Source organism: Watersipora subatra, chromosome 1, assembly GCF_963576615.1.
Source record: "Watersipora subatra chromosome 1, tzWatSuba1.1, whole genome shotgun sequence".
NCBI lineage: Eukaryota > Metazoa > Bryozoa > Gymnolaemata > Cheilostomatida > Watersiporidae > Watersipora > Watersipora subatra.
In genome coordinates, this window is record NC_088708.1 from 29,784,647 (window position 1) to 29,811,994 (window position 27,348).

A 27,348-nucleotide genomic window follows, 5' to 3' on the forward strand; every position below is an offset into this window, starting at 1 on the left:
AATGAAATGATAGCATCCTAAAGCAAAGAAAAATTAAGCGTGGAAGTAAATGAAAAATGGCCAGTGAGGGCGTTTCTCAAGCTGTGTCACAAGTTGTGGCAGCACCCATGACTCTACAAATGACAGCTAGCGGCACTTCATTTAATAACAACAATACTTTTTCTCAGCATAACTCGAATATGGTTGAGCCAGTCGACTGTCCACCTACAAAGATGGAAACTAGCGCAAAGCGACTAAAAGGTAACATCTAATGCAGATAAATATATACTGTTCTATATATATATATATATTTAAATAGATTGGATCGATTTCTGAAATTTTTAATTCTTTTTCATTTCGTAAAAATGTTTACAGTTTTTGTCATTTGCATATTGCTGAGGTTTTGTACCTTTTAACAGATCATCTGTATTGGATACTTACAGCTGCTCATCCAGAAACTTATGGCCAAATAGTTATACTCTTGCTTTGGATAGTGAAAAAGTTTTATTTATGCGAAGGGAACGCTGAGTTGTATAATGTTATATTTTCAAAAAGCAGTTAAAACCAGGAATCATGAGTTCTTCAGCTGATATTCACATATTCTCCATATTGGGCTCCTGAAAACTTCGACTTCATAGATATAATATTTTTTACTGTCGCAGCTTTTAGTTGAGTGATTAATTAAACAGTAGTAAAAACATCTAAAAAGGATTAAGTAATCTGGTATTCTAATGAAATACTTTTTTATATGATAGTTCTTCTATTTGCTGAGCTGAGCAACAATAATAAACATATCTAAAAGTACTTACGATGACAACCTTTAGTAAAGTATGATTTATTCCGGAACAGTTTTTGTTCCGGCAGCAGCTGTTCATGTCAGCTGAAACTACAAAACTTTTTTACCGTTGTTACCGTAAAGTGAAACTGTGTCAATTTTTAAACCTATGACACGCTGGCGTTCTCAAGAGAGGTGAGAACCTGAGGATGGTATGCAGTATAATATGATAATTTTCAAACATATAATATCACTTGCTACAGCACGCAAAAAATTTGAAAAAGATTATTTTGGATCCACAGGGTTAAAAATAAAATAACTGAGAAAATACTATAAATTTAAACAATTATGATATTGCATGTTTTTGTTTTCATATCACGAGTAATATTATTCTTAACTTAGCAGTCAATATTCAGTCCTTGCCATATAATTCTACTTGACCTCACTCTTTATCATACGGTTTTCTCTGTTTCCTGTTCTGTTGACCTGTTGACCTGAACATCCTTTAATTTAGATATTAAACGTGCAGCCACTTCTTAATATCTGTCACCAGAAATTCATAATTTTGAAGTTGAAGCGGCGTAAGATGCTTGTAGAAAAAAGTTTATTAAATAAACTTTTTTCTACATTTTGAAATTTTCAAAATGATTTAAAACTTCTTTTCTTCTTTTACCACGAGTCGCTCTATTTTGAATTTTAAAAATTTAAGTCAACATTGAGTTAAACAATGCGTTGATCATATTTCAGTATTTTATTGAATGGGTGAAATACAAACATAAGAGGCAAGCTAGCACCCATGCTAATAACCATCGTCTCTCAACTATAGCGGTATGAGGTCTTTCCTCAGCTTCTGTCTAGGCGTGAGGCTGCTGGGAGGTCATACCCTCTCCCATTACATAACCTCATTATATAAGAACAATCCGCATGGCTAGACTGTGACCTCTGAAGGCGATTTTGCTGAGGAGAAGTGCTATAAAATAAAACACAAATCTCTTGGTTTCAAGGCTAAGACTAAATACACCGTTGTACTGAACAGAGGCTAACAATCAGAGACCAATGACCCCAGTGGGTCACGGTATGACGCCTCAACAGTCTATAATTGTTATACAGTTTATTGACCAGTATAGCCTTAGTCTCCTCAGCCATCTGGGCTGTATTCTCTTCAACAAGCTCCTCTTGAAAAACCGTTATGGTCTCAAGGTATTTTCGTGATGAATCACTGCGGTGGGGTGTGAGCTTAGCTGAGAATCTATTCACAAGTTTGAGGATGTTTAAAGTTTCACTTTTTCTACAAAAACATGATTCGGGCTATAGGTTGTTTAAGATTTCCCCTTTCAGTTTAATTCCTTTTGTTAGCAAATTGTTTGGTATCAGGTTAGCATCTCACCTGTGGAAATCTCAAAAAGAATTTATACATGTATAAGATAGTTATTTAAAATAATCAGCTATTTAAAATAACTAATTACATGCATTTAAAATAATCAATCCTTTAAAGATCAATTACTTAAAATAAATTAAATCGATATTTTGAAATGAAATAGTTTTACTGGAGTTTTGAATACTTATTATGTTTTATTCTTGTAAAGGGATCGCTGAGTTTTACAATGTAATATTTTTACAATCAATTAAAGCCAGTAATAATGATCAGCCCATATTCACATATTCTCCATAATGGGCTCCTGAATATCTCGATCTTCTAGAGGCAATATTTTTTACTGTAGTTGCTTTTAGCTGAGTGATTGATTAACTAATAGTAAAAATATCTAAAAAGTTTCTAGTAATTTAGTATTCTAATAAAATACTTTTTATTTGATAGTTCTTCGGAACAATTTTTATTCTGGCAGCATCTATACATATCAGCTGAAACTATAATCCTTTGTTTATCTCGCGAAAAATGAAAAACTGTGACGCTTTCTAAACCTATCAATTCAGTTGATATAAGCTATTGGTTTATTGATTACAGAGAAATGAAAAGATAAGGACATATTTATTGTTGGCTATTCAGATAGATAATACGAGAACACTTCTTTGTTCTACTTATTTAATTTAATGCTCTTATCTATGATCACCCCAACATACGAATTACCCAAAATGCAGTGTAAAATTTGAGTAAGTATTCAACTCTACATCCAAAATAATGTTAAGCATGATTTTTGAAATTTCCCAAAACATTGCAGTTTTATAAGTGAAAATGAAGAAGCAGGTGAAAGTTAAAACTAGGTTATGAAAAACTATAAAAAATAATAATAGAAATATATATAAACTTTATCTAGTTTAGTTGTCTAGTCTAAGCTCGAGCAAGTTAAACCGTGTATCGCTACCTTAGAACCAACATATCACTAAACCTAAGCTTCCACTTTTATATCTCCAAAAGAAAATAACAATAAAAACATTTTTTATTGGCTATTAGCACCATGACAGCTTCACATGCCATGAGAGATTGTCAGGAGTGCCAATAAAGCACAGAGAATAAGTATGTGCGCAATTATTCCCAAACTCTGGAAGGCGAATAATCGGCGCGGGTGGCTATGTTGCAGTTTTGTCTCCTTTTCCCAACCTCCAACTGTAGCTTCGGACAGATGAGTGGACAGATGGGTGGACAGACGGGTGGACAGACGGGTGGACAGATGGGTGGACAGACGAGTGGACAGACGGGTGGACAGACGGGTGGACAGACGGGTGGACAGACGGGTAGACAAACGGGTGGACAGACGGGTGGACAGACGGGTAGACATACGGGTGGACAGACGGGTGGACAGACGGGTAGACATACGGGTAGACAGACGGGTGGACAGACGGGTGGACAGACGGGTGGACAGACGGGCACAGCTCTTACTATAGTTAAAAGTACATGTAGTTTTTGCTTAGCAGTTTAATGGAAAATACACAACCCTTTAAGTTGCATTAGTCTATAGTGCTATAGTCTATTCAGAAGATGTGGCAGGCCTGAGAGATGTAATACGGATTAAACAAATTACAGGTTAATAAGATAAGAATATTCCCTTCAGCGTACAACCATTTTAATACACGAAGTAGATGGTAAAATAAATTAACTTTGTACATTTGTATGTATTTGTAAGGTTTGTCTATATGTGAAGCTACATGTAATTGAACCTTGCTTTACATAAAGTCATAACTTCCCATAGCAGACATAGCAGAAATAGCAAACATAGCAGACAGTTATCTAGATGTGCATATCTAGCGATATTCAAACATACTGGGCGCTTTGTGTTTTATTTTATCAGTCAGTAAAAATATAATATTAAGCAAAAAATAAATGCAGTTACAGTACTAATAAAAAAATGAAATATTTATTTTTACGCAAGTAAGGCAAGGCCCACATGCGCAGTAGCAATGCAGTTAATTGAAGCGCTGGGCCCACAGACATTTGCATAACTCAGTGATAAAAATAACATTCACCATGTCAGTAAAATTAGGAAAGTAGGCTGGTTTTGATTAATTTAGGTTTGAAGATGTGATTGCGCCAAATTTTAGTTGATTTTAACAGAACGTATCAATGTTTTTCTATCATTTGAAATGTGTTGTTTGTTGTTTTAGTCAATCTCACTGTCAATATATTTGAAGATTAAAATCGACAAATATTGATCGCAGCAAAAACGCTAAAAAGAAGATGTGCCCAAACTTGCCTAAAATGATGTATATAGTGAGAAGGCCCGTCACTATTTCTCTTATTCACATTGACTATTGCGGTAAAAGTCTCGTCCTAAGCCGCTTTATTGGCATATATTTTATTTTGTATTTGCTCATAGTTGCTAAAATAAATTTTTTAATCTAGCTACAGAGACATTATTATAAATGTCTCAAACGCCTCAAACAAGGGAAATTAAAAATTTGTCATATTAGTTTCTTCTAAATTCTGTGTAAACATCTGAGTACTAACTACGATTCTTCCAGTAATTAGGTTAACTTATATCATCGCAGCCTTTGTATCAGCGAAGTTCTCAGTTGCTACCCATACCGGAAACTAGTTACTAGATAAAAAAGCAAGCTGCATCTTTGAAAAGTCTACGTTTGAATATATGGTGAAACTCTCTGCATCCCTAAACAAGTCATGTATATTCAACGTCAGTTTCTTTGAAATTAATTGACCCACTGATTCTGGCAAAGGGTTAATAAAGCCATTCTTGCACCTGGTTGGTGGTTTGTGGCGTGAAATCACCTGTTTTCACTTAGTAGTGTGAAGCATGCAGCATAACATTTTTTGAATAGCTCTTAATATTTGGTCGTTGGGATTGAGTGGAGCTATGCAAAAGTACTTGTCAAAACAGCTCTGATTACACTTCATAAATCCATCTATCAAACAAGATTTTGGCACAGGGCAACGAGGTTATGATGTATTCAGTATATTTTGCAAATCATGTTTTGCATTATCCTCAACATTATTATTTTATGATATAAATTTTACAAGCCAAAAAATTTTCATCTTAGCAAAAAGTTTTCATTGAAAACATATATCTAAGCTGTGGCCACTAACATAGTTTCAACTCATATAATAGGACAAATTACTCTGCTGCAGTAGACTCAAACTCTGTATGTATCGTATCTGGATATTCCTCTTTATCTTTAGTCCTAAAATATGCAGCTCTCACTATGTTGTATATGTGGTTTGGTAGTGATCACAACTCTGCTCTTATAAGTCCTAGGTTCAAAATACAAATGATCTGTACGTGCATGATTTCCTATGTAGATGCTAATTTTCTGATGCTCAGAAATCTCTGAGTCACATTCGCTCGAACTTGAAGCCATATTTAAATTCTGTAGTTCGTCAATAAAACGCCTTGAATTCGTAAATCTTCTAATGACAAGAATCTTCAAGATCACAGACAACGCGTTTTATTAGCAATAATATTTATTATGACCTATATAAACATTTCATGCTGACTATTGGCTAAAGAAGAGATCGTATATTTATCGCTCACGGACTCTTCATATACGCTCACTATACATGCCACGAATAAAGCACCCGCTCAAATCTGAGTGTTTCAAAAAAATGATCTGATTCAAACACTTATATCTCTGGACAGGGTTAGTCTACAAAGACAAAAATAATGTCAAATTGTAGCTGATGTTTTAGCCTTCTATTGGTCATTATTTCATTTGATCGACTACAATGGTGCAATCACATTTTTAACAAGTGGCTCTTGACATTTCTTTTAAAGGTTGACTTGCAACAAAATTCCCATTACAGTTATTTGGTATCAGAAGATTCACCATGTCTTACTCTGCTGTGTTGTAGGTGCAAAATATGTGGAAATGTGATTACAAGCTCTTAAAAGCTCAAAAACCAATAGTTCACCGCATCCATCACAAAAATGCTGTAGATCGGAATCCCTTTTCAAAACGGCTCAAATGGGACATAGATAAACACGATGTGCTTCTGTTTACACTTTCATGCAACCTCAATCGTCGAAAAATTTTCACAATGTACTTGACTCATTCAATAAAACCATGTCTATGGTTTTTATGCGTCTATTTCATCATCATTGTAATTATGTCACTTTGAGCACTGATATGCCAAAACCTACCGTAAAAATTTGTTCAACTTTTCAACCTTAGCTCGAAGGAGTGCATATCATCCTCTGATAAACATGGCGAGTCTGTTGGTCACCTGTGATAGGCAGAAAATGCTGCAGAAATTATTCGCGCTGTTTGGCAGGAAGTATGGGTTACATGATCAGATTACGACTAGACGATTAGAACAAGCCGAAACAAAACTGTAAAGTAACGAGCATCTATATTTGATACCGGCTATTCTGTAAAACCTGAAGTGTTTGTCATAAACTAGTGCTACGAGACGTTTTATATTGAGCCTTTTATTGGCCTTTTACTTCGCGTGATCACATCACGTGTCAAAGCAATAACTAAAATGTTTGAGTACGCCATCAAAATAAAGAGGCTCTAAACTACCGTGCTTTTGTCATGGCTGCGATTAACTGTTCGTTTGGGAGCTTTTAAGAGCTTGTAATCACATTTTCACATACTTTGCACCTACAACACAGCAGAGTAAGACATTGTGAATCTTTTGATACCAAATAACTGTAATGTGAATTTTGTTGCAAGTAAACCTTTAAGTTACTAAATATTAAAATTTCACATCGGAGAGTGTTGATAAAATGATAGTTGCTTCACAAACATCACACAATCAAGTGCTGCTGCAGTTAACAAGTCAGCAGGTGTTAATAGATGCTTAGCAGATACTGTACATCCAAAGCTACTTCAGCCACAGATATGGTAAGACCTGGCCCAGTTAGATAATTGCTATTGTCTGACCGATGACCTGACTTACCCAGATATTACATAATACAAGCTTATAGCCTTTTGTATATACTACGTTAATCTTCCTCATGAAGACTGCATGGCACCAGCTCACAGCTCCTCTTCGATCCATACACTAGTTTCATAGACCCATTAGATCCATAGACCCATTCATAGACTAGTTCAAAACTTGAAGACGTAAGTTATCGTTTGAAGTCCACCAGCTATTGATCCACTTCTGACTGTTCAGGTCATCACCCCTCACTCGCTGCTTTATCTTTGATAGAGCCTATTCAGCCAGAGCAAATGACCTTAGAACAGCAAACCGTTTTCGTCTAGATGCCCGTCCCTGCTTAGGTCAATGGCCTGTCTAAATAGCAGAAGAATGTCATGTCTGACATGACTCCTTTACCAGTAGTGGTCAGGGCTTATGCTCTCTGGATAAGAGTTCTAGATTGAGGCATTTTATGTTTATATTTGTATCCATCTTTGACTGCAATTCATAAACAAGGTTGTAACAAACCTGCTCGGTTTTGCTGTCAACAAAGGCTTTTAAATTGGAAACATTATTTTGTTTTCAGTAAAAATATGTAAATAGACATTTGAAAAGTTATATATATATATTAATAAGACTTTGCATATTTATTTGCATATTTATATTACTCTAACAGGTATTAACATTAAATTATTATTATTAACATCCTGGCTGTCTAGTGTACTGTGGGAGATCATCAGGAGTGCTGCGAGAGATCGTCAGGAGTGCTGTGAAAGATTGTCAGGTGTGCCATGAGAGTTCGGCAGGAGTGCGTTTAAGAGATCGTCAGGGGTGCTGTGAGAGTTCGTCAGGAGTGCTGTGAGAGATAGTCAAGTGTGGTGTGAGAGATTGTCAGGAGTGCTGTGAGAGATCGTCAGATGTGCTGTGAGAGATCGTCAGGTGTGCTGTGAGAGATCGTCAGGTGTGCTGTGAGAGATCGTCAGGCGTGCTGTGAGAGATCGTCAGGCGTGCTGTGAGAGATCGTCAGGCGTGCTGTGAGAGATCGTCAGGCGTGCTGTGAGAGATCGTCAGGCGTGCTGTGAGAGATCATCAGGCGTGCTGTGAGAGATCGTCAGGGGTGCTGTGAGAGATCGTCAGGGGTGCTGTGAAAGATCGTCAGGTGTGCTGTGAGAGTTCGTCAGGAGTGCTGTGAGAGATAGTCAAGTGTGGTGTGAGAGATTGTCAGTAGTGCTGTGAGAGATCGTCAGGTGTGCTGTGAGAGATCGTCAGGCGTGCTGTGAGAGTTCGGCAGGAGTGCTGTGAGAGATAGTCAAGTGTGGTGTGAGAGATTGTCAGGAGTGCTGTGAGAGATCGTCAGATGTGCTGTGAGAGATCGTCAGGCGTGCTGTGAGAGATCGTCAGGCGTGCTGTGAGAGATCGTCAGGCGTGCTGTGAGAGATCGTCAGGCGTGCTGTGAGAGATCGTCAGGCGTGCTGTGAGAGATCGTCAGGCGTGCTGTGAGAGATCGTCAGGCGTGCTGTGAGAGATCGTCAGGGGTGCTGTGAAAGATCGTCAGGTGTGCTGTGAGAGATCGTCAGGTGTGCTGTGAGAGATCGTCAGGTGTGCTGTGAGAGATCGTCAGGTGTGCTGTGAGAGATCGTCAGGTGTGCTGTGAGAGATCGTCAGGTGTGCTGTGAGAGATCGTCAGGTGTGCTGTGAGAGATCGACAGGTGTACCAATAAAGCACAGAGAATAAGTATGTGCACAATGATTTAAAAATAGAAAGACAAATGATTGGTGCATGTAGTAATGTGCTAGGTGATGATGCTGAATATTGCTGGTTCAAATCCTCCATGATGCAATACTTTTTCCAAACTTTTAGCTGTAGGTTGCAGACAAGGGAACACAACTATTATTATAGTAAAGATTAATGTAGCAAGTAAAACTCAGTCAACCTGCTAGGGCTGCGAGGCTGGTGCATGTACTGATGTATTGGCACTAGCCTGTCGTTTGCTATTATTATTAATTTATTATTAACATTGTTTTATTATTAGTTAACTAATTATAACCTGAAACTTTTCCTCTGAAGACGTTGTCAGGCAGCACCAGCTTGATATCATAATAAATTCTTATAAAAACCTAATGACCATCATGGGCGTCAAATGACAAAACAGGAGCCATAGTACTTTAAACGCTGGTGCCATAGCACTTTAAACACTAGTGCCATAGTACTTTAAACACTGGTGCTATGATATTTTAAACACTGGCACCATAGTATTGTAGGCACTTTAAATACTAGTTCTATAGTACTTTAGATACCTTGGCCATAGTACTTTTAACTCTAAAAGTGCAGTATGATACTGCTGAACAGTTTTAAAATAGCCAGGTAACACAAACATCATAGCTACTCGTAGTTAGAGATGAATCTTCTAGCGAGACTGTGATTCACATGTATAGCTCCGGGTGGTTTAAAAACGACATCGTTACAGATCTGTGTGGCAGCGGTACTCTGTTGACAGGCAACCAAAGTTCTGGCAGCAGTACGCCATATATACCAAGTTACATGGATCTCTCTAATGGTCCAGAACCCTGTGTTGTATGCTCTGATGCAGCCACCGGTTACCACTACAGATGCATGACATGTGAAGGATGCAAGGTAAGTAACCAACACTTTAGGCAATACTAGTATGCTGGTAGTCCCGTGTGCCGTGAGAGATCTTATGTGTAATAACTATGCGTACAAATATTCTGTGTTCTTCCAAGGTGGATCAGTGGTGCAATCGGTAGTGTGCTGACTGCAAAGTTGGATATCAGAGTTCAATTTCCTTGTGATGCACTATATTTTTAACCTCAAAGTGTGGTGTCGAATGAATGGACAGCCCTTATTATAGTAAAGACTAGCGAAATTCCTGACGTTGCACGGGTAGTAAAAATCAGCATATAAACAATGAGAGGTAATGTACATGTAATTGCCTGCCACTTGCTACTAGCCTGGCACATTGCCATCGGATAATTTGAGTAAGCTTACTAATAAGAGCTACAGTAACTACTTGCTTTCACAGGAGAACAAACATAAAATTACTTTGCGGCGTAACGAAAAAGGGTAATGTATTTTCACCCACATTGCAACATATATTGCCCAAAAAATCCATCAATGTCTTGTAGCTAAATAGTTAAGCCATTTCCTGGCTGAGGAGAGGGTCCGAGATCAAAACCTTCCGCGATACGGATTCTTCATTCCAGTATTTTAATAGCTATAGCTGAACATACTGAACTACAAAGACTGAGTTTTATCTACTATATAAACGGCAATCGTTGTCTGTGTATCTGTGTGATTGAGTGTCCGCCTTATAGAGCGGTCTTTCCTTTTATCGTCGTACGAATTTCGGTCGTACGAAGCCAACTGAATTAATGTGTGTAGTAACAGTAAATAAATTATAGAGTGGTCTTTCGTTTTCCATTCGGTCGAACGAAGCCAACCGAACTAATATAAGTACTAAATATCGTAATTTCGTAATATCGTGATATGGACTATTAGCCGTTACTTTTCTCTGACGATTTGAGCCAGGCGGCTTATATAAAGGTGTGGCGATTCTTTTGTTTTTCTTTCACCGCTCGGGTGCATTAACCGAAATCCCCGGTTAGCACGCTTTTTAAACAGCAAATTTTCTGCCGTGTTAAAAAGCACCTTCCTGAGTTCTGTGGCCTATACAAAGGTGTCTATACAGCTATACAAATGTACTATTCATTAAATAAAATAAATTAATGAGTAGTTATTTACATGCATTTAATATTTACTGCCAACGTGTACCGAGAAAGTCACGTAAACGTTTGTTTCTTGGAGCCCCTAGAAAAACGCATTTCTCACCTACTAAATTTCCACATCAAAAAGGTAAGTGTTTCTTATACAATGTTGTATTGTCTATGAATTGCCACATCTCTACTACTTAATAACGTTGGATTTGCCGCTGATCGTAATAGTGGGTCATGTTCATTTCCTTCAGCAGCCGAGTTACTAATTTTTTTCCAGCTACGAGTAGGCCTACTGTAACTTACTATTACAGAACTTGCACGAGTACTCCGAGGGTTGCGATACGCTATTGTGAAAAGAAAGAGAGCAGCTGCTATCGACTTACTGTCACCCTGCATCAGCCATGACCAGCTATACGTCGCCTGCTCAAAAGTAGGCACACGCCGAAAACTGTTTCTTCATACGCCCGACAGACAAACCAAAAATGTTGTCTATCCGCAAGTGTTGCGTTGAACTAACATTGTGTTATTGTTTTATGTTCTTCATGTTCTGCTATACCACATGCAGCATTTTCTAACATATTTTTCAGTATATATATCTTTTCATGCATTTGTTTTCCTTATTGTATCTCATACAAAGGCTATCATGTTTGCGCTTTGTTTTATTATTGTAAGGTGCTAATGCTGTATCTGCCTTGACATCATACTGTCTGTGCTGTTATACTTATAAATTTTATTGACACAACCTCATTACTGTTTGTATATACCATGTCAAAACACAGGCTATAGACAAAAAACTGGTGAGCTATGATTAGTGTTTTAAGAATGTAGAAGTCTCCATTCAATAAATGCTGGCGATAGCAACATATTTTGTATAATTTTTTAAAAGATGCAAAACTTTTCAATACTGCCAGTTTGAAGAACTTCAGTTTGCCTAGCAATGTCAATTTCATTATCAGTTCTCTGTACACAAATAGGGCAACTCCAATTTGAGTGGTTTGAGACTGATGCATTGTAGACTAGCTGTAAAACGTATGGCAGATTTACATTGTTCTCCTCTACATTATTGACCTATATGACTGCATATGTGTATGCATAGTGTGATCAGGGCAAAAAAATTCAGTAAACTGCATATTTGGAATTGTTTTACAGTATAAAAGACAACTTTCAATAAACCTCTTGCTGTACATGAATCTGTTCCCGTGGACGGGTTATGCAGCTAGCGGTTTGGGGCTGTGGCGTCACTCGGGGATGCGCCGGAGACCTTTTTCGCCCCGAGTGTATCCAGGCGTGGCTTTCCGGATGAGTTGGCGAGTGCGAGGCGATTGATTGCGAAGTGATTGATTGCGAAGCGATTGATTGCGAAGCAATTGAGTGCTAGGCGATTGATTGCGAGGCGATTGATTGCGAGGCGATTGATTGCGAGTGCGAGGCGATTGATTGCGAGCGCGAGGCGATTGATTGCGAGCGCGAGGCGATTGATTGCGAGTGCGAGGCGATTGATTGCGAGTGCGAGGCGATTGATTGCGAGTGCGAGGCGATTATTGCGAGTGCGAGGCGATTGATTGCGAGTGCGAGGTGAATAATTGCGAAGCGATTGAGTGCGAAGCGATTGACTGCAAAGCGATTGAGTGCGAGGCTATTGATTGCGAGGCTATTGATTGCGAGGCGATTTATTGCGAGGCGATTTATTGCGAGGCGGATGCGGGCCTGTTGTTTGCGAGGCGATTGATGGCGAGGCGAGTGCAAGAGCGCGATGGTCAACTGCGAGGCTGGTATAGACTGGTCAGTCAAGGCGGGTAGACGCGCCATGGACGGGTATGACGGGCCAGGCCATAGACGGGTATGAACGGATGCATGAATCTAGACACATGAATCTAGAATATTTACTAGATTTTACACGCATCTAGCTGTAAAACACATTGTAGATTTCTATTGTTTTCCCCAACATTATTGACATCATAATATGTGTATACATGTTCAGGGCAAAAATTTCAGTAGACTGCATATTTGGAGTTGTTTTACAGTATGAAAGACAACTCTCACTAAACCTTATGCTGCACGTGAATCTGTTATTGTAGGCGGGTAATGCAGCTAGTATATCTATATATATAGATTACATGTAGAATTGTTTCTTGAACTCATATGTTTGTATGTCGATTGCAAGATGTTTTTTGCATCAGCTAAAAATTCTGCTAAGGTTTACTGCTATATTGAAAGGAGTAGTGTAACGCCGTAAGCATATGGCTGCAGCCATGCTGATAATGCTACTCACAAGAGGTCATACTGGTTGTAAACATTTAGAGCAAGGTAACATGCTAATGCTAAGCACATCACGAAAAACTCTGTTTGGCTTTTAAAATTTCCTGTTGATATGGGTAGGCGCTTTTTACATAATGGGAAGATAACTTCTTATATTTGAAATGAGAGCTTTTCCAAGAAACCAACATTAGGTATAAATATCAATCTTCTTAGTAAACATTATTAGAAGCTGATACTTTGGCAGCGTACTGATTCAAAATCAGTTATAGCCAATCCTTATGTAGTCATTTATGGAAAAATTGCTAATAGATTTTTAGATTTTAGGTTCTGTACAAGAAATAATTTGAAAATTTTTGAACGTCATTTTGAAAAACGAAGGTACTTGCATTTCAACTGAAAAAATAAATTTTAACTTCAAAATAATATGCACACCTGCTACTGTTATTAAAGAAAAATGCCTGACCTTTGACCCTGACACATTCATTGATCATTAGTCACTCACCAGCTTGTTTTTGTCCTTCACATAACTTGACTTATTTAAATTGAGATATTTAGTCAGCCTAAATTGGTCTAAACATAGTTTTCACTCGGTTTTCTTTAATAGGCTTTACTAACAACTGTGTTTTTGCCATTCTTTTTATGGGTTCGTTTTTACGCCTTTCGACTTTTCCTTTTTTGAAACTGTTTTAGGGTTTCTTCCGAAGGACCATTCAGAAAAATCTCAAATACAACTGCAAATGGAATAACCAATGTGTGATAGACAAAAACACAAGGAACCAGTGCCAACAATGCAGATTTAACAAATGTTTGTCTGTTGGCATGGCAACCGATTGTAAGTTTACGCTATATGATGTAAACTTTTGATTACAAGTGAAACGATATACTAATTATTTACTTGTAAGTGAAGTTAGCAGCAAACAAATTTTCTTCTTTAGTGCTGCCTCTACAGTGTAAGTTTAGTGATTTAGCATTTGTTAGTGACAGCAAGATATAATAGCAAGCTGGCAGACGAGTCGCGTCCTTTAGTTGTCATGTTTTTACTTGTAGTGGTACTAAACGAAAAACAAAGAGTTGCGAAACGGAAACTCATTGAAGAAAATCGAAAAAGAAGAAAACAAGACATCGAGGTTTGAATTTAACTTGAGTTACTAGTTTGACACCTTCTCAAGGAGGAGGGGGGGGGTGAGGACTGGCTAGCTTTAGCTCAAGGAGGGGGGGTGACGATTGGCTAACTTTAGCTCAAGAAGGTATAAGGGGGGTGACGACTGGCTAGCTTTATTAAGGGGTTGATGCCTGTCAAGCGAACAGAACTTTCATGACGTCAAGATTTAATTGACAGATGCAGTCAAAGCTGTCGGAGTAAAACTGACAACCAATGACTTCATTTTCGTTCTACCACCTGCAGGCTGGTGCTTGTCGGACAATTTATTATTAGGTACTGCAATACTTATTTTTTGATCTTGTTTAACGATAATCTGGATTACAAAAATTGAATCTTTCAGTTACCAAACAAGTAGTAAATTGGAACGAAGTTAATTTCTGAGCTCAATTCTGATCCATGTAGACACTCCTTGTGCACTTTCACAGTTTTTATTCACTCGCATGTGGCCACAGATTTGGAAGAACTTAAAAAAGATAATGCTGTAAATAAACTCATCACGAATTCATATCTCTAGATTAAAGTGACTTCCTATATCATTAACAGCTGCTCTCAAAAATGCCGATATTTTTCATACCTAGTAAAAAGTTATCATTACAATGTATTAAAAAAGTGGCTAACTACTAAGATGGAAAACAGAGATGACGTATGACTGACAGAGATGGGCACTCAAGGTAACATGCTTGCTCGAGCCTTAAAGCCCAATTTACCAATGAATTGAATTGATTCTCTGGTGTTTTTTACTTACCGTAGAATTGAAATAGTTCGGGACATTCAACTAGTAAGAATTGAGTTGATTCGATTTCTTTACTGTCATCATAGACAAATTGACTCGATTTTCCGTTTTTCAATAAACAAAAAGACTCGAGTCAATGCCTTTTTTTATTATTACTATCTTAGTATCTCTATTATTAGTAATTTATTACTGCGTTGGTGGAAAATTCACCATGGACATAAGATGGACATAAGACTTAAAATAAAATAAACCCAACTAGATAATCATAAGTGCCAGTAATGCCAGTCACGCACGTTTAACGATTTCATAAATCTTGATATCACCGCATATGTTTTATTCGTTTATAATATCCAGTATTACTATTAATGTGCAACGCAATGATATAGTATAGTTCTACGGTTTGCCTGTGCGCTGGAAACAAATTAAACTATGCTGTTTTGATCGTCATGCGAACGAATGTAACTACATCTCGTTCAAGCATCAGGCCTCATCATACGCAGTTGTCTGAATTTATCACTAGGAACTCAGAGGTAAGTTGAACCTAGTTCACTGGTCTAGTTGTTCTCAGTTTTGTGGTTTGTTGGCAAGATTTTCTTTCGTTGAATAAGTAGTTTCACTAGTCTTGTGATTTCACTAATTTATTCAATGTTTAGTAAATATATTTTATCAGCCTATTACTAACAACATTCATTTTTTACAGTATTATTATTATAATCATATTATAGATATGATGGACACCACTGATAGGACTAACGCTAGTGATGCCACCTTTTCCTCAGACGTAGCAGTGCCTGCAGTGATAAGTAGTTTACTATTTATTTAGGTAATCATTGTACTGAATTTATTATGAGATGAATAAAGGGGTCTAAATGTAGTAAATGAATGAAGGAGAGAGCATTATCTTTAATTATTATTGCTCTATCCTAAACTTTTCATTTTTGGTGTATTTTAAACTATCTCCAACTGTCTATTATCTAAATGATTGATAGTTGTAATTATTATCCATTTACTCGTTATTCATAACATTCATTTGACATGTGCTACAAGTAGTGGTTAATAAATAAACAATAATTACTATACAATTTAAAATTTTTAATATAACTAGATGAATGCCCGGCATTGCTAGGGTAATGAAAAAGGTTTTGGACAGCCGATTTATTTTTATTTAATATATATAACATTTACCATTCTAACTTTTAAACTTCATATCATGGAAAAACTGTGTTTTGTGCAGTTCAAATAAATTAAGAAAAAAAAAGAAAAAAGCTGTAAAGGTTTTCAAACTTTTTCAAACAACTGCAACTTTTATATCATCATAGAAGTGTTTTGTTGAAATAAATTAGAAGGAAAATAACACTGTAAAGGTGTTTAAATGTAAATGTTAAATCATTAGCAAGTAATGGCCAAATATAGTCTGTTTTGCTATAATTACAATGAAAAATGATTTGGTATATGATTATATGATTTGAGTTCGTTTCAGTGTTGGCATCATAAGGCGAAAATATCGTATAGACGTATAGAGTGGTATAGAAACCCATAGTAACTATCTAATGCAATTACTGCCTGTTAAAAATCATCAAAATCATCATTAAAAAATAGCAACAAAACAATATGTTAACCCTAGTAACTATAATTACCTACAATAACTTAAGCGTATTTTGTAGTTATGATCTGCAAGAAGATGTAATATTACGATGTACTACGTGCAGAGTTCTTACCTTCAAGACAAATGTGTAAAGGTGAAAACACACTAAGCGAAATTTAGTGCGATATCGCGCTGGGTGGCGCTAATCTGCGCTAGAACTCACTAAGCGAGCTCATGCAGAGCGATAACGCTAGCCATTATCACAACTTTATCGCGAGCCAGATGCATTTCGATTGGTTGATTTTTTTCCAGAATGCATTTTTATGGCAGGTAATTATTTTATATCGATGTTCACCAATGTACAGCAGCAACATTTTGCTATTTTTTTACGATTGAAACATCATCAGAACGAACACTGAATTGTTCATAAATTTAATAAATGCGCTTTTAGCCCTTTACAACATAACACACAAAAATTACAAAAAAATCCAGTCGAAAATCAACATTTGGAGTCAATCATTGCGCAGATTGATTATCTTGAGAATGGTAAATATTTAATATATTAAATATAAAAAACTACTATAAAGTTGACTATATATAAAAATCGTTAAATATCACTGTTAAAAATACAAGAATCGTTCTTTCTTATGTCTTCTTGTAGTGTACAATCCGTGAAAGGGAGATAGACCTAATAACAAAAGCGGAAGTTGTTTACGTCGTTGCCTAGAAGGCCCCATATTGACTTACCTAAATTTATTAACAACTCTGAAGAAACTAAAGATATGGAATTTTATTAGCAGTTTGTGAGAGTGCCCGCCTTATGGTTTGTTGGTGAATTGCTCCAAGTGTATTTAAGCACGCGCCAGCGATATCTCCCCCTTCTCATAACGCACGCGATAAAATCACCTAGTGCGTTCGGACCTTAACATAAATGCTGAATCTAACTTATATGATTTTAGCTTAATAAAAACATACTTGAAGATCTAGTTTTAATAAACTTTCAACTAAAATTTTATCACGTATCTGTTTGCGAACTTGTTTTTACGTTAACGGATGACGCTGAACTGAGATATAATCGCCAAATTCTAATTACGAGAGAAATTATTGTTGATATTGGCAAACAAATTATCTTTAGTACGGCGAGGACAAAAAAGCATTGTGTTTTATTGAGTTACTAAAGTTTATAGAGTTTAAATTAATACGTCATTTAGCATAGGAATTGAGAAATAGCATACAGTGTATGATAAGAGTGAAACCAATGCTAAGGGCTGTGCAGCTCAGTGGTTAAAAGTGTTGTTTGAAACTTGTGGTGGAACCTCCGTGAGTTCAAATCCAGCATGAAACTGAAATTAAATTCCAAAGTTTTAATAACAATAGCTAGATATACCTAAGTACAGACATACATACAGACAAACTTTGAGATTTATATACATAGTTGGATGTTAAAAATTTTTGTTATGAATAAATTAATTAATAAATAATTTTTTATAAACAACAGTATAATAATAAATAAATCAAGTAAAGTATACATATATATCTATATATATACCTATATATATTTATATCTATACACATATATATATATATATATATATATATATATATATGTAAGTATAGAGCTAGTATAGATTATGTATATATAATCTATACTAGCTGTGCTTCCCGGCGTTGCCCTGGTATTAAAAATCAGCTTATAAACTATGAGAAGTCATTAGAGTTGCCTGCCACTTGCTATTAGCCTGGCTCATTGCCAATGGAAAATTTGAGTAAGCTTACTAATGAGAGCTATTCGTCTCCGTGATGTTACGCAATCACCCTGCATAGTACGCAGAGCCGTTGGGTATTTGCTCCATATACCGACATATATTGGCTAGCGAACAAATCAATCTCCGTAACATAATTTGTACGACATCGGACTGGCGAACAGGAGGGTTCGAGATCAACGTTTCTGCGATACGGATTCTTTATTCCAAGATTTTAATAAAAGCTATAGCTGGACATACACACCCACAGGCGAATACACGAACATACACACCAACGTTGAGCAATATATACATATAGATATATATATATATATATATATATATATATATATATGTATATATATATATATATATATATATGTATATATATAGATATATATCTATATATATATCTATATATTCATACACATCTATATATATTTTTTTCATATATATATAGATATATATACATATATATACATATGAATCTATATATATATCTATATATATATATATCTATATATCTCAAAGTTTGTTTCTGTGTACTTGTGTATTTCAGTATGTCTAGTTAGAGCTATTAAAATCTCAGAAGGATAAGCTCACTGCCTGCTGGATTTGCACTCATAGAGATTGCAACCGCAAGTTTCAAACCGAGCATTTAAACACTGAGCTATACAGTCCTTAGCCTTCTATTGCTTTTATCACACGCTGTGTACCCTTTTCTCAATTGCAAATGCTACATGATACATTAATTGAAACTCTATGAACTTTATTAACTCTATGAAACATGACGATTTTTTTGTTTTGGTGAACTTCTATTTTCGGTTTTTCGTAAGGTTCAATTGCTAAATTGGCAAAGGCTAATACTTTTCATGTAGACAATTGTATTCTTTCAAGTAAGAATAGTCTCTACATTCTCTTTCCATCCGGTCAGACATAGAAAGCTCCGTATCTCATTTTGAAATTTGTACCAGTATCGAAAGGTACCAGTATGGTCGTATTCAAAGTTTTGATGGACAGCTTCCGCTGAAACAGTAACCTTTTTTATAGACACACACTTCTATGCATGAATTGTTATTATTAATTCAACATATTCAGGATTTTGTTTGTTTGTTTTTTTCAGTTTGTATTTATTGTATCATTACCAAATCATCACCAATGTATTGTAAGCATAACAAAACAGGTATTACTTGCTAATTATTTCACATTTAAACACATTTATAGTCGTTTCATTTTGTTTCTTAATTTATTTGATCTGCACAAAACCTTTTCTTCATGATATGAAGTTTGAAAGTTACAGTTGTTTGCTGCTGTAACTGTAAACTATGTGTAGTAATGTGTTGATTAATACAATGTGATATCACTCTAGTGTTAGTGATGGTGCAAATCTGGTAGCTAGTTTTTATAAATGAGTATTGTGTCATGCTCGGATGCTTTCTGGACTAACTGTAGAAAGCAAATTGATTGTCATCACTGAAAACTTTTCCACAGGTCTCTGTATAGAGTGTTGGAGTAAACACAAGAAGCAGATGCCAAGTTTGGCTGAAATTAAAGAGATTCTATGCACTCCACCTGCAACCAGTGCCCCGGTGGAACGTGTATTTAGTCATGGGGCTTCATCACGCGTCCCCATAGATTGAGGATGACCCCGGCAACTTTAACAAAGATTTTATTTTGTAAATGTAACCACCAAGCGCTTTGAGAAACTGATATATCATAAAATAAAACTACAACAATCAATGTTATTTTATTTCTAAGATTGTTTCGCATAGGAGTTATCCAACAAAATTTGTGTGGGTGAGCAACTTCTGTTCAGAGCAAAGGCTGAACAGACTAGATAGTGGACAAGAGGCGAATTGATAAAGAATTGATTTTGTCTAAAGAATTGAATTGAATCAATCAATTAGAATTTAGGATAAATGAAGAATTGAGAGTTGAATTGTATTGTTTTGTTTAATGAATTGAAATGAATTGATACTTACACTGATCTATGATGCAAAATAATTGGAAATTGAATTGCTAATCTTTTGATTAGCAATTCAATTGGATTGATAATTAGCAATCGATTAGATTAAATCGAGTCATTTTTCAGTCTTAAAAAACAGCTCTGATGACCAAACATGAGAAGTTGGGGAAGTGGAAGAAAGGTAGGCATGAGTTTTAAACAAAGTTTGGAAAGAGTGGGGAGAATGAGTTATGAGTAGCTGAGACGATTACTCGAAAACTGAGATATGAAAGAAAATTGGTTGAGTGATAATAGTCTCATATTAGCTAGTTGTATACTATAATAATAGATGTATGCTTTTATAGAGTGAGTAGGCAACTACCATATATTGTCAAACAACTATATAACTGGCTAAATGAATTTTTTTCCACAGGGAGTTAGTACAGGTTATGTGCAAGGAGTGTGCAGCAGTGCTGCTGCTGCCTTCCCGACAGCAAGTGTGACATCAAGTAACTCTAAACCAGTCGTTGTGGTCAGCCCAAACGGGAGTTCTTGCAGTCTCCAGTCAACGAGATCGACTCCCTCCTACCTCAAAGAATCTGATTCTAACATCATTAATTCAATTGTGCAGGCTTTTGAGAAAAGTTCTGGAAGACTCCGTGAGCCAGTGTCTGTAAGCATTAGCATCTTCTATGTTACTCACACAGTTATTTGAACAATGATTTGAATAGTCAGTGCCACACTTACACCAGATCAACCACTACAAAATAGTCTTTTCATTGTTCATAAACAGCATAAGTAAAAACATTACATGTTTTATTAACAAAAATGAATCAATTTAACGAAAACCCAATATTTGTGGTATAGGCCAGTTTACAAAGTTCTTCGAGCATCAAAATCATTACTGAAAAATGAAATATCATGACTGTATTTTTATAAACAGATGTAATTTTACAATGCTGTCTGTTAATCTTTAATGCTAAGCTACTGTAAAGCCGCTATTTGAACACCACCTCTAATAGAACACCACTATTGGAAAAAGGTTGCAAAATAAAATGCCACCTTTTAATAACTGAACACCACCTCCATTTGATTGCCACTTTGACATTCTTTGATTTTTACAAACCCATAATAAAAAATGATCAGTAGAAAAGGGTCCATGAAATGGTACTAACAATGACTCGGTTACGTCAATAAAAACTAATTCTTTTGTTGTTGCTGTAGTGGTAGCCACAGTGTACTTGAGAAAATAGATCATTTGACTTTTCAGAACTACACTCTGATACACGTTACCAATGTCTAAATCTGATCCAATGTCTTCAGATTCATCCATGATATAGTTCGCAATCTTACCTGAATACTTTTAAACGTTTTGATGAATGATGACAATGCTCTTCAGGAACACCATATAGCATATTAGCAGCCATTGTAATGAACCAAAGTTCATTTTCTAACTACAAAGCTCGACGGTTTTTCCTTAAAACTTTGAAACGGACACCATAAAAATAATTAATAACTGTATCTGGCAAATAGTAGCTTCTTGTTTGACTCGGTCAAATACTTTGACATAAATGAAAGCGGTCTCAGCAAAATTGTTGATACTGGTAACAACAATGTCATTATACTCGAAAGAGAGCGCAAAGTATAAGTGACGCGAGCATCACTTCGCCCGTGAAAGAGTTAAATTTTTTTTACCAAAATTCTGACGAGTTAGTTGAAAAATACAGCATCGCCTTCTATTTGAACGTCACCTCTAAGAAAACGCCACTATAGAGAAAGGGTTGAAACATACAGCACCATAGCGATGAAATAGAGGTTTTATGGTAACTGTGTTGCCTTGCAGCACACCTTATACATTCAACTCCACCTATACCTGTTGTCCTATCTCAAGCACCCCAAAGTTCACCTGAAGCTCTCCTTATAGCTTCCTTCACCTTTAGTGCAAAAACCTTGACAAATAGAAGTTCACCTTTGTACTAACAAATTTTGATGCCATTACCTAAATGTCTCACTGTCTAGTTACTCTAATATATTAGCAGTTGACAAGCAAGGCTCATGAGTAAGATACTTAGCGAAAGCTAATTATTTTCCTTTCCGACTAGTTAACTTCCTTTATGTTTTCAAATCTCATAGACAAGGGCTGAAGGCATACGTATTGCTCATCACTCATGCAAGAAACACTGTATAGCCATCCCAGTGCATAGTGCAAGAACATCTCTACTTTCATACAAATCCTTTGCTTTCAGCCCTCTTTGCAACTTGATTCAGATGACAACAACTGTAGAATGTGGCAGCAGCTCGCAGAGGTCATCACCCCATCCATAGTCAAAGTGGTAGACTTTGCCAAGAGTGTGCCAGGCTTTGAATCAGTGAGTATCAGATGCTGCTCTTCCATTTGTTGCTATAATTTTGTGACTGCTGACAACAATTCTTACAACAGGTTTGAAATAGGAAACAAACATTTGCTATCTAGAAAGATGCAGGATCCAATCTGTTCAATTATCAAATCATTTCAGACAAGCTAGTTATTTGCAAAAGAACAGTCATTAAGCTGGAGTTTTCTCTTTTTGTTAAAATCAACTAATAATACGTGTAAACATGTTCCTGATTTGGAGGAGTTATTGCTTGTCGAATGGTTGGGTGCCATACATACCATAAATTCCATCGTTTAAGCCGACCCATCATGTAAGTCAAAGTCTAAAGTTTGCTTTAAAAATCGTGGTTTTGACATGTACCAGCAATCAAATCATTCGATGGCTAATCGTTTGATCATTCAGTCAGCATCTGAGAAGGGCGGTGCGCAGCTGAGGAAATGGCATTTAAAAATGCCATTAAAAATGCCCATGTTTTTGTTTGTGTCACCGGCAATACGCACAACAATTAACTAAAGAACGAGAGGCTACAGTTCTAGTGGAGACCACAAGGCCCAAAAAACATTACTTCAGCATCGTATTGGCTCGCCTCACCAATTGAACGAAACTTTTGATAAACTGCAACCTTTGATAATATGTATGTTTGTTTTTAACAGGAAAACCATACAGCAAGAGAGACTTCTGTGAAAACTGTAATTCATGTACAAAAAAAAGATGAATAGACGATAGCGGAGTCAAATGCGTTACCAAAGTTTGAGCTTGTAGGCAGACAGCACGAACAAAGCATTGAATTTTCCAAAACACGTTATTCCAGAAGAAAATCTTAGCGATGACAGCTTGAATGATAAAAAATAAGAAGTTGTGTTGTATCATGTCATGTTGAGTAGAGTTACTAGTATTTTATTATTTAATATATATAAACCCCTCCATATATATCATATTATGTAATTATATGATGATTTTTTGAAGATGGATTTTACTAGAATTCACGTCATAAAAAGTGTGACCGCTGTGTAAGTTGAGGATGAATTTTTATGCTTGAAGTTTGATGCCAAGTTTTTGACTTATACTCCAGAATTTAAGATAGTTCAAAGCAATCTGCGTGATTTGCAAGATTTTCTTACTACATCGTTCAAATTGTAGTAAAAAAATTGGTAGAGAGTATATTATCCCGGCAGTGATGAGTCAGTAAATTATTATACATTGGCTCATTGATCTCTTATGATAAAGTCTTGTAAATTCAAATTTCAGTCAAGTCAGTGCAAAAAAGAACTCAACGTCAATTGTGCCCCCATGCTTATTTGAAGCCATTATTAATGCAGCAACCTTAAAACTCCCCATTTGTAAAGGCATGCTAGACGTGGCTTCCACACTGTTATACAACTAGGTGAATGCCTGGCGTTGCACGACTAATAAAAAAGTTTTCTACAGAAAATTTACTTTTAATCAACAGATACAACATTTCCAATTCTAAACTTAAATGAAGGTGTTGGTTTATTTCTGTGTACTGTGTTTATTTCTGTGTACTGTGTTTATTTCTGTGTAATTTAAACTGTGCCGGCTGAGGTTCTCACTACAGCTCAATACTGATTGCAATGGTCTCATTGGTCATGTGAGTTTAAGCACTTTTCTTCCCTTATGAGCACATATTTTTTTCTGGTATAGATTGACGCATAACACTAGCTGAAGTATTAAGTGTGAAGCCATGAAAGATTGACAAGTGTAATAAGTAAGAAATTTATTCCATAGTATAGCCAGTTGGACAGCGTAGTGTATTAGATAAATGCCTGTCTGCATAACTGGTGGTTCCGAGTTCAAATCCAGTGCAAAATAGATTTTACATTCCTAAAGCTTTATTGCTATAACTGGACACCCAGACAGAGTACAGACAAACACTGAGATGTATATATAGTATAAACAAATGATATATGATATTTCACCAGAAAGAAATGTTCAGCTAATGCACTTTCATTTTATGACCAAATATATTAAAGAAAATATTAAAAAAAGTTTTGAAATGCATAAAATTGTTTATACAGATATAAGGTTTAAAAGTCTATTTGCCTATTGATAGGCTCTGTTAAATAGACCCCACGTGGTTTGCGAAATGTTAAGCACTACAAAGTTATATTGAGTAACAAATGACTAGATTATATTTCATTATTGCAGTAGCATCATTCCATCCAAACACTGGCAGCGATGTCGGTACTTTCATATATCTACAACTGTTTTCATACAGATTGAACTAGATGACAGGGTGCTGCTGCTCAAATCTTGTTGCATGGAGATCATGTGCCTGCGTGCTGCCTGCCGATATAACAACTCCGATCAGTCACTGACTCTGTCAAATGGTTACAAGCTTTACAAAAACCAGCTGTTTGGTATATCTCACCACGGTGTCAGACTTCTCATGGCTCCCATCTTTGAGTTTGCCAAAAGTATCTCTAGGCTAAATCTTGATAGCACAGAAGTTGCTATGCTAGCAGCAGTTCTTCTCATGCAATCAGGTAGTGTCTGTCAAGGAAGCACAACTTCAAATAAGACATTATAGATTAGCAAGCCTTGTCTCCAACATGTGAATCAGGTAAACAGCTGTCTAAAAGAAAGTCGTTGCCGAAATACATACTATTATTATAAATAAAAAACTCATTTATGATTGGCTAGATATGCTGACTAGAGAAGCGTTCTGTTGGCTGATTGGCTAGCTAAAGTGCTTAATACTGATCTGATTTGCTGATTTGAAACACCTCTTATAATTGGTTTTACTTGCCAACAAAAGCAGTTGTAGGTTTTTTCCTCTGGACAAAGACATTGAAAATAACAATTTTATTTTGCAGTGTTCTAGTAGTTAGCCAATTAACTGTAGTATGCCATAAAAAGTAGGACTTCCATAATATTGCAGACAGGACAGGCCTGAAGAACTCACATATTGTTGAGCGCTGTCAGGAGGCAATCGTTGGAGCTTTCAACCGCTATGTGTGTGAGCAACGAAACCATTCTCTTGGTAGATGGGCAACTATACTGATGAAGGTAAGTACCCAATACTGATGATAGTAAGTGCTCAATACCAATGAAGGTAAGTACTCAATACCGATTAGGGTAAGTACCCAATAATAATAACGGTATGTACTCAATACTGATGGCGCGTAGCACTCAATACCGATGAAGATGAATATCCAGTACTGAGGAAGGTACATGCCCAATACTGAGGAAGGTACATGCCCAATACTGATGAAGGTAAGTACTCAATACTGATGACGGTGAGTACTTAATACTGATAAAGGTAAGTACTCAATACTGATGAAGGTAAGTACTCAATATTAATGAAGGTAAGTGCTCATTACTGATGAGCGTAAGGATCCAATAGTAATGACGGTGAGAACTAGATATTGCTATTTTCACAAAACATACAACAGAAATGTATTTTCACCCTTAACAAGATTGTTTACTGATACAAAATGTACTGATTACAGGATCACAACGAGAAATCACTTTATTAAAAATCAGAAAATGTGACAATTGATTAGTAATTTTCACGACTTCAGTCCGTGCCTATATGCATGAGAAACATTTTTGTCCTTGATGTTGCAACAGATGCCGCAGTTGTGTAATAGCCAATAGAAACAGGCTAGCTCAATCAAAATCATTGCGCTATAGGTTGTGAATGTAACAGTTTTGCATGCATTTCAAATCAACCCGCATGTGTCAATATTGCACCCTTCTCCGCAACATATATTCTATTTTTCTATGAGAAGCTAGTGTTAGATAAAATGCCTGCCCTTATTTGTAGAGAGATCCATAACAGTGCCAAAATAGTTTTATTTCAAATAAGATAAGCACTACCTCACAGCTGACAGTGAAGTCAAATATTTTTACCTCACAAGTAAAAGACTTTTTGCAGGGATTTCCCTGAATGATGTTTTGTAACGAAAAAAAGTTGATATTGTGATCCCTGCAAGCATAAATTATAAATAATCATACATTTATAATTATACATATAATTACATGTATTATTAATTTTACAATTATACAATATTTTATACTTGCCCAAAAATGCACTCAACAATTGTTTTTCCAAATCTTTGAAATTTTTTGTCAAAGAGATTAGATGTTTATCTAAACTTAGCAGTTTCAAACTTTTGTTTTCCTGTTTATATGACATTCAATACCTTTTTATTTGTTCATTTATTATTTTGTGGCGGCATATATAAAACATCATTTTTCCTATAAAAATGATTACGAGCTGCCCAATGAAAGTACACATGTATATACATTAAGGACTACTTAGAGGTTCGAGAAGAAATTTTTATTGTTTTTCCATTTGCAGATCTTCTACTATTTTAGATCTTGTCTCTCTACAGGTTACAGATTTACGAACAATTTCCACAAGACATGCTGAAAGAGTTCTCGCTGTCAAATTGGACAAACCCGCTGAAATTCCACCTTTTTTCTTTGAAATGTTTGATGAGGGAGAGAATAACCAAATGTTGATGTCATCACTGACACCACCCGAGAATGTTACTCCTCTACTGTCACCATATCTCAATACGCCAACAACGAGTGGGCTCTTCTCTCCCATCGGCGCACATAAGGTACCGAGTTTGACGGAGCTGCAGGCCTCGCCACTGCTTTGTACACCCAACCTTCTTACCACAGTTGCCCCTTTCTGGACTAACCCTACTTTCGCATTTGGAAGTTTGCCTTCCACGCCAAAAACTCCGTACCATTTTGATACCTTAGAGTCGTTAGTTCGAGATGATGTCGTTAGCAGCAGCGTTCATCATTTGGATTGA

General features: G+C 36.2%; 1 protein-coding gene across 1 annotated transcript; it reads left to right on the plus strand.

The window, feature by feature from the left end:
• The first annotated feature begins 56 nt into the window (after positions 1 to 56).
• LOC137386035 (thyroid hormone receptor beta-like) lies at positions 57 to 27,348 on the plus strand. Its single transcript, XM_068072690.1, is given in 13 exon segments — positions 57 to 240; positions 1,791 to 1,954; positions 3,292 to 3,601; positions 8,131 to 8,164; positions 9,546 to 9,660; positions 13,707 to 13,848; positions 14,064 to 14,143; positions 15,134 to 15,180; positions 20,757 to 20,856; positions 22,430 to 22,552; positions 24,795 to 25,062; positions 25,458 to 25,585; positions 26,917 to 27,348. Coding segments are annotated over 13 exon segments (2,127 nt in total).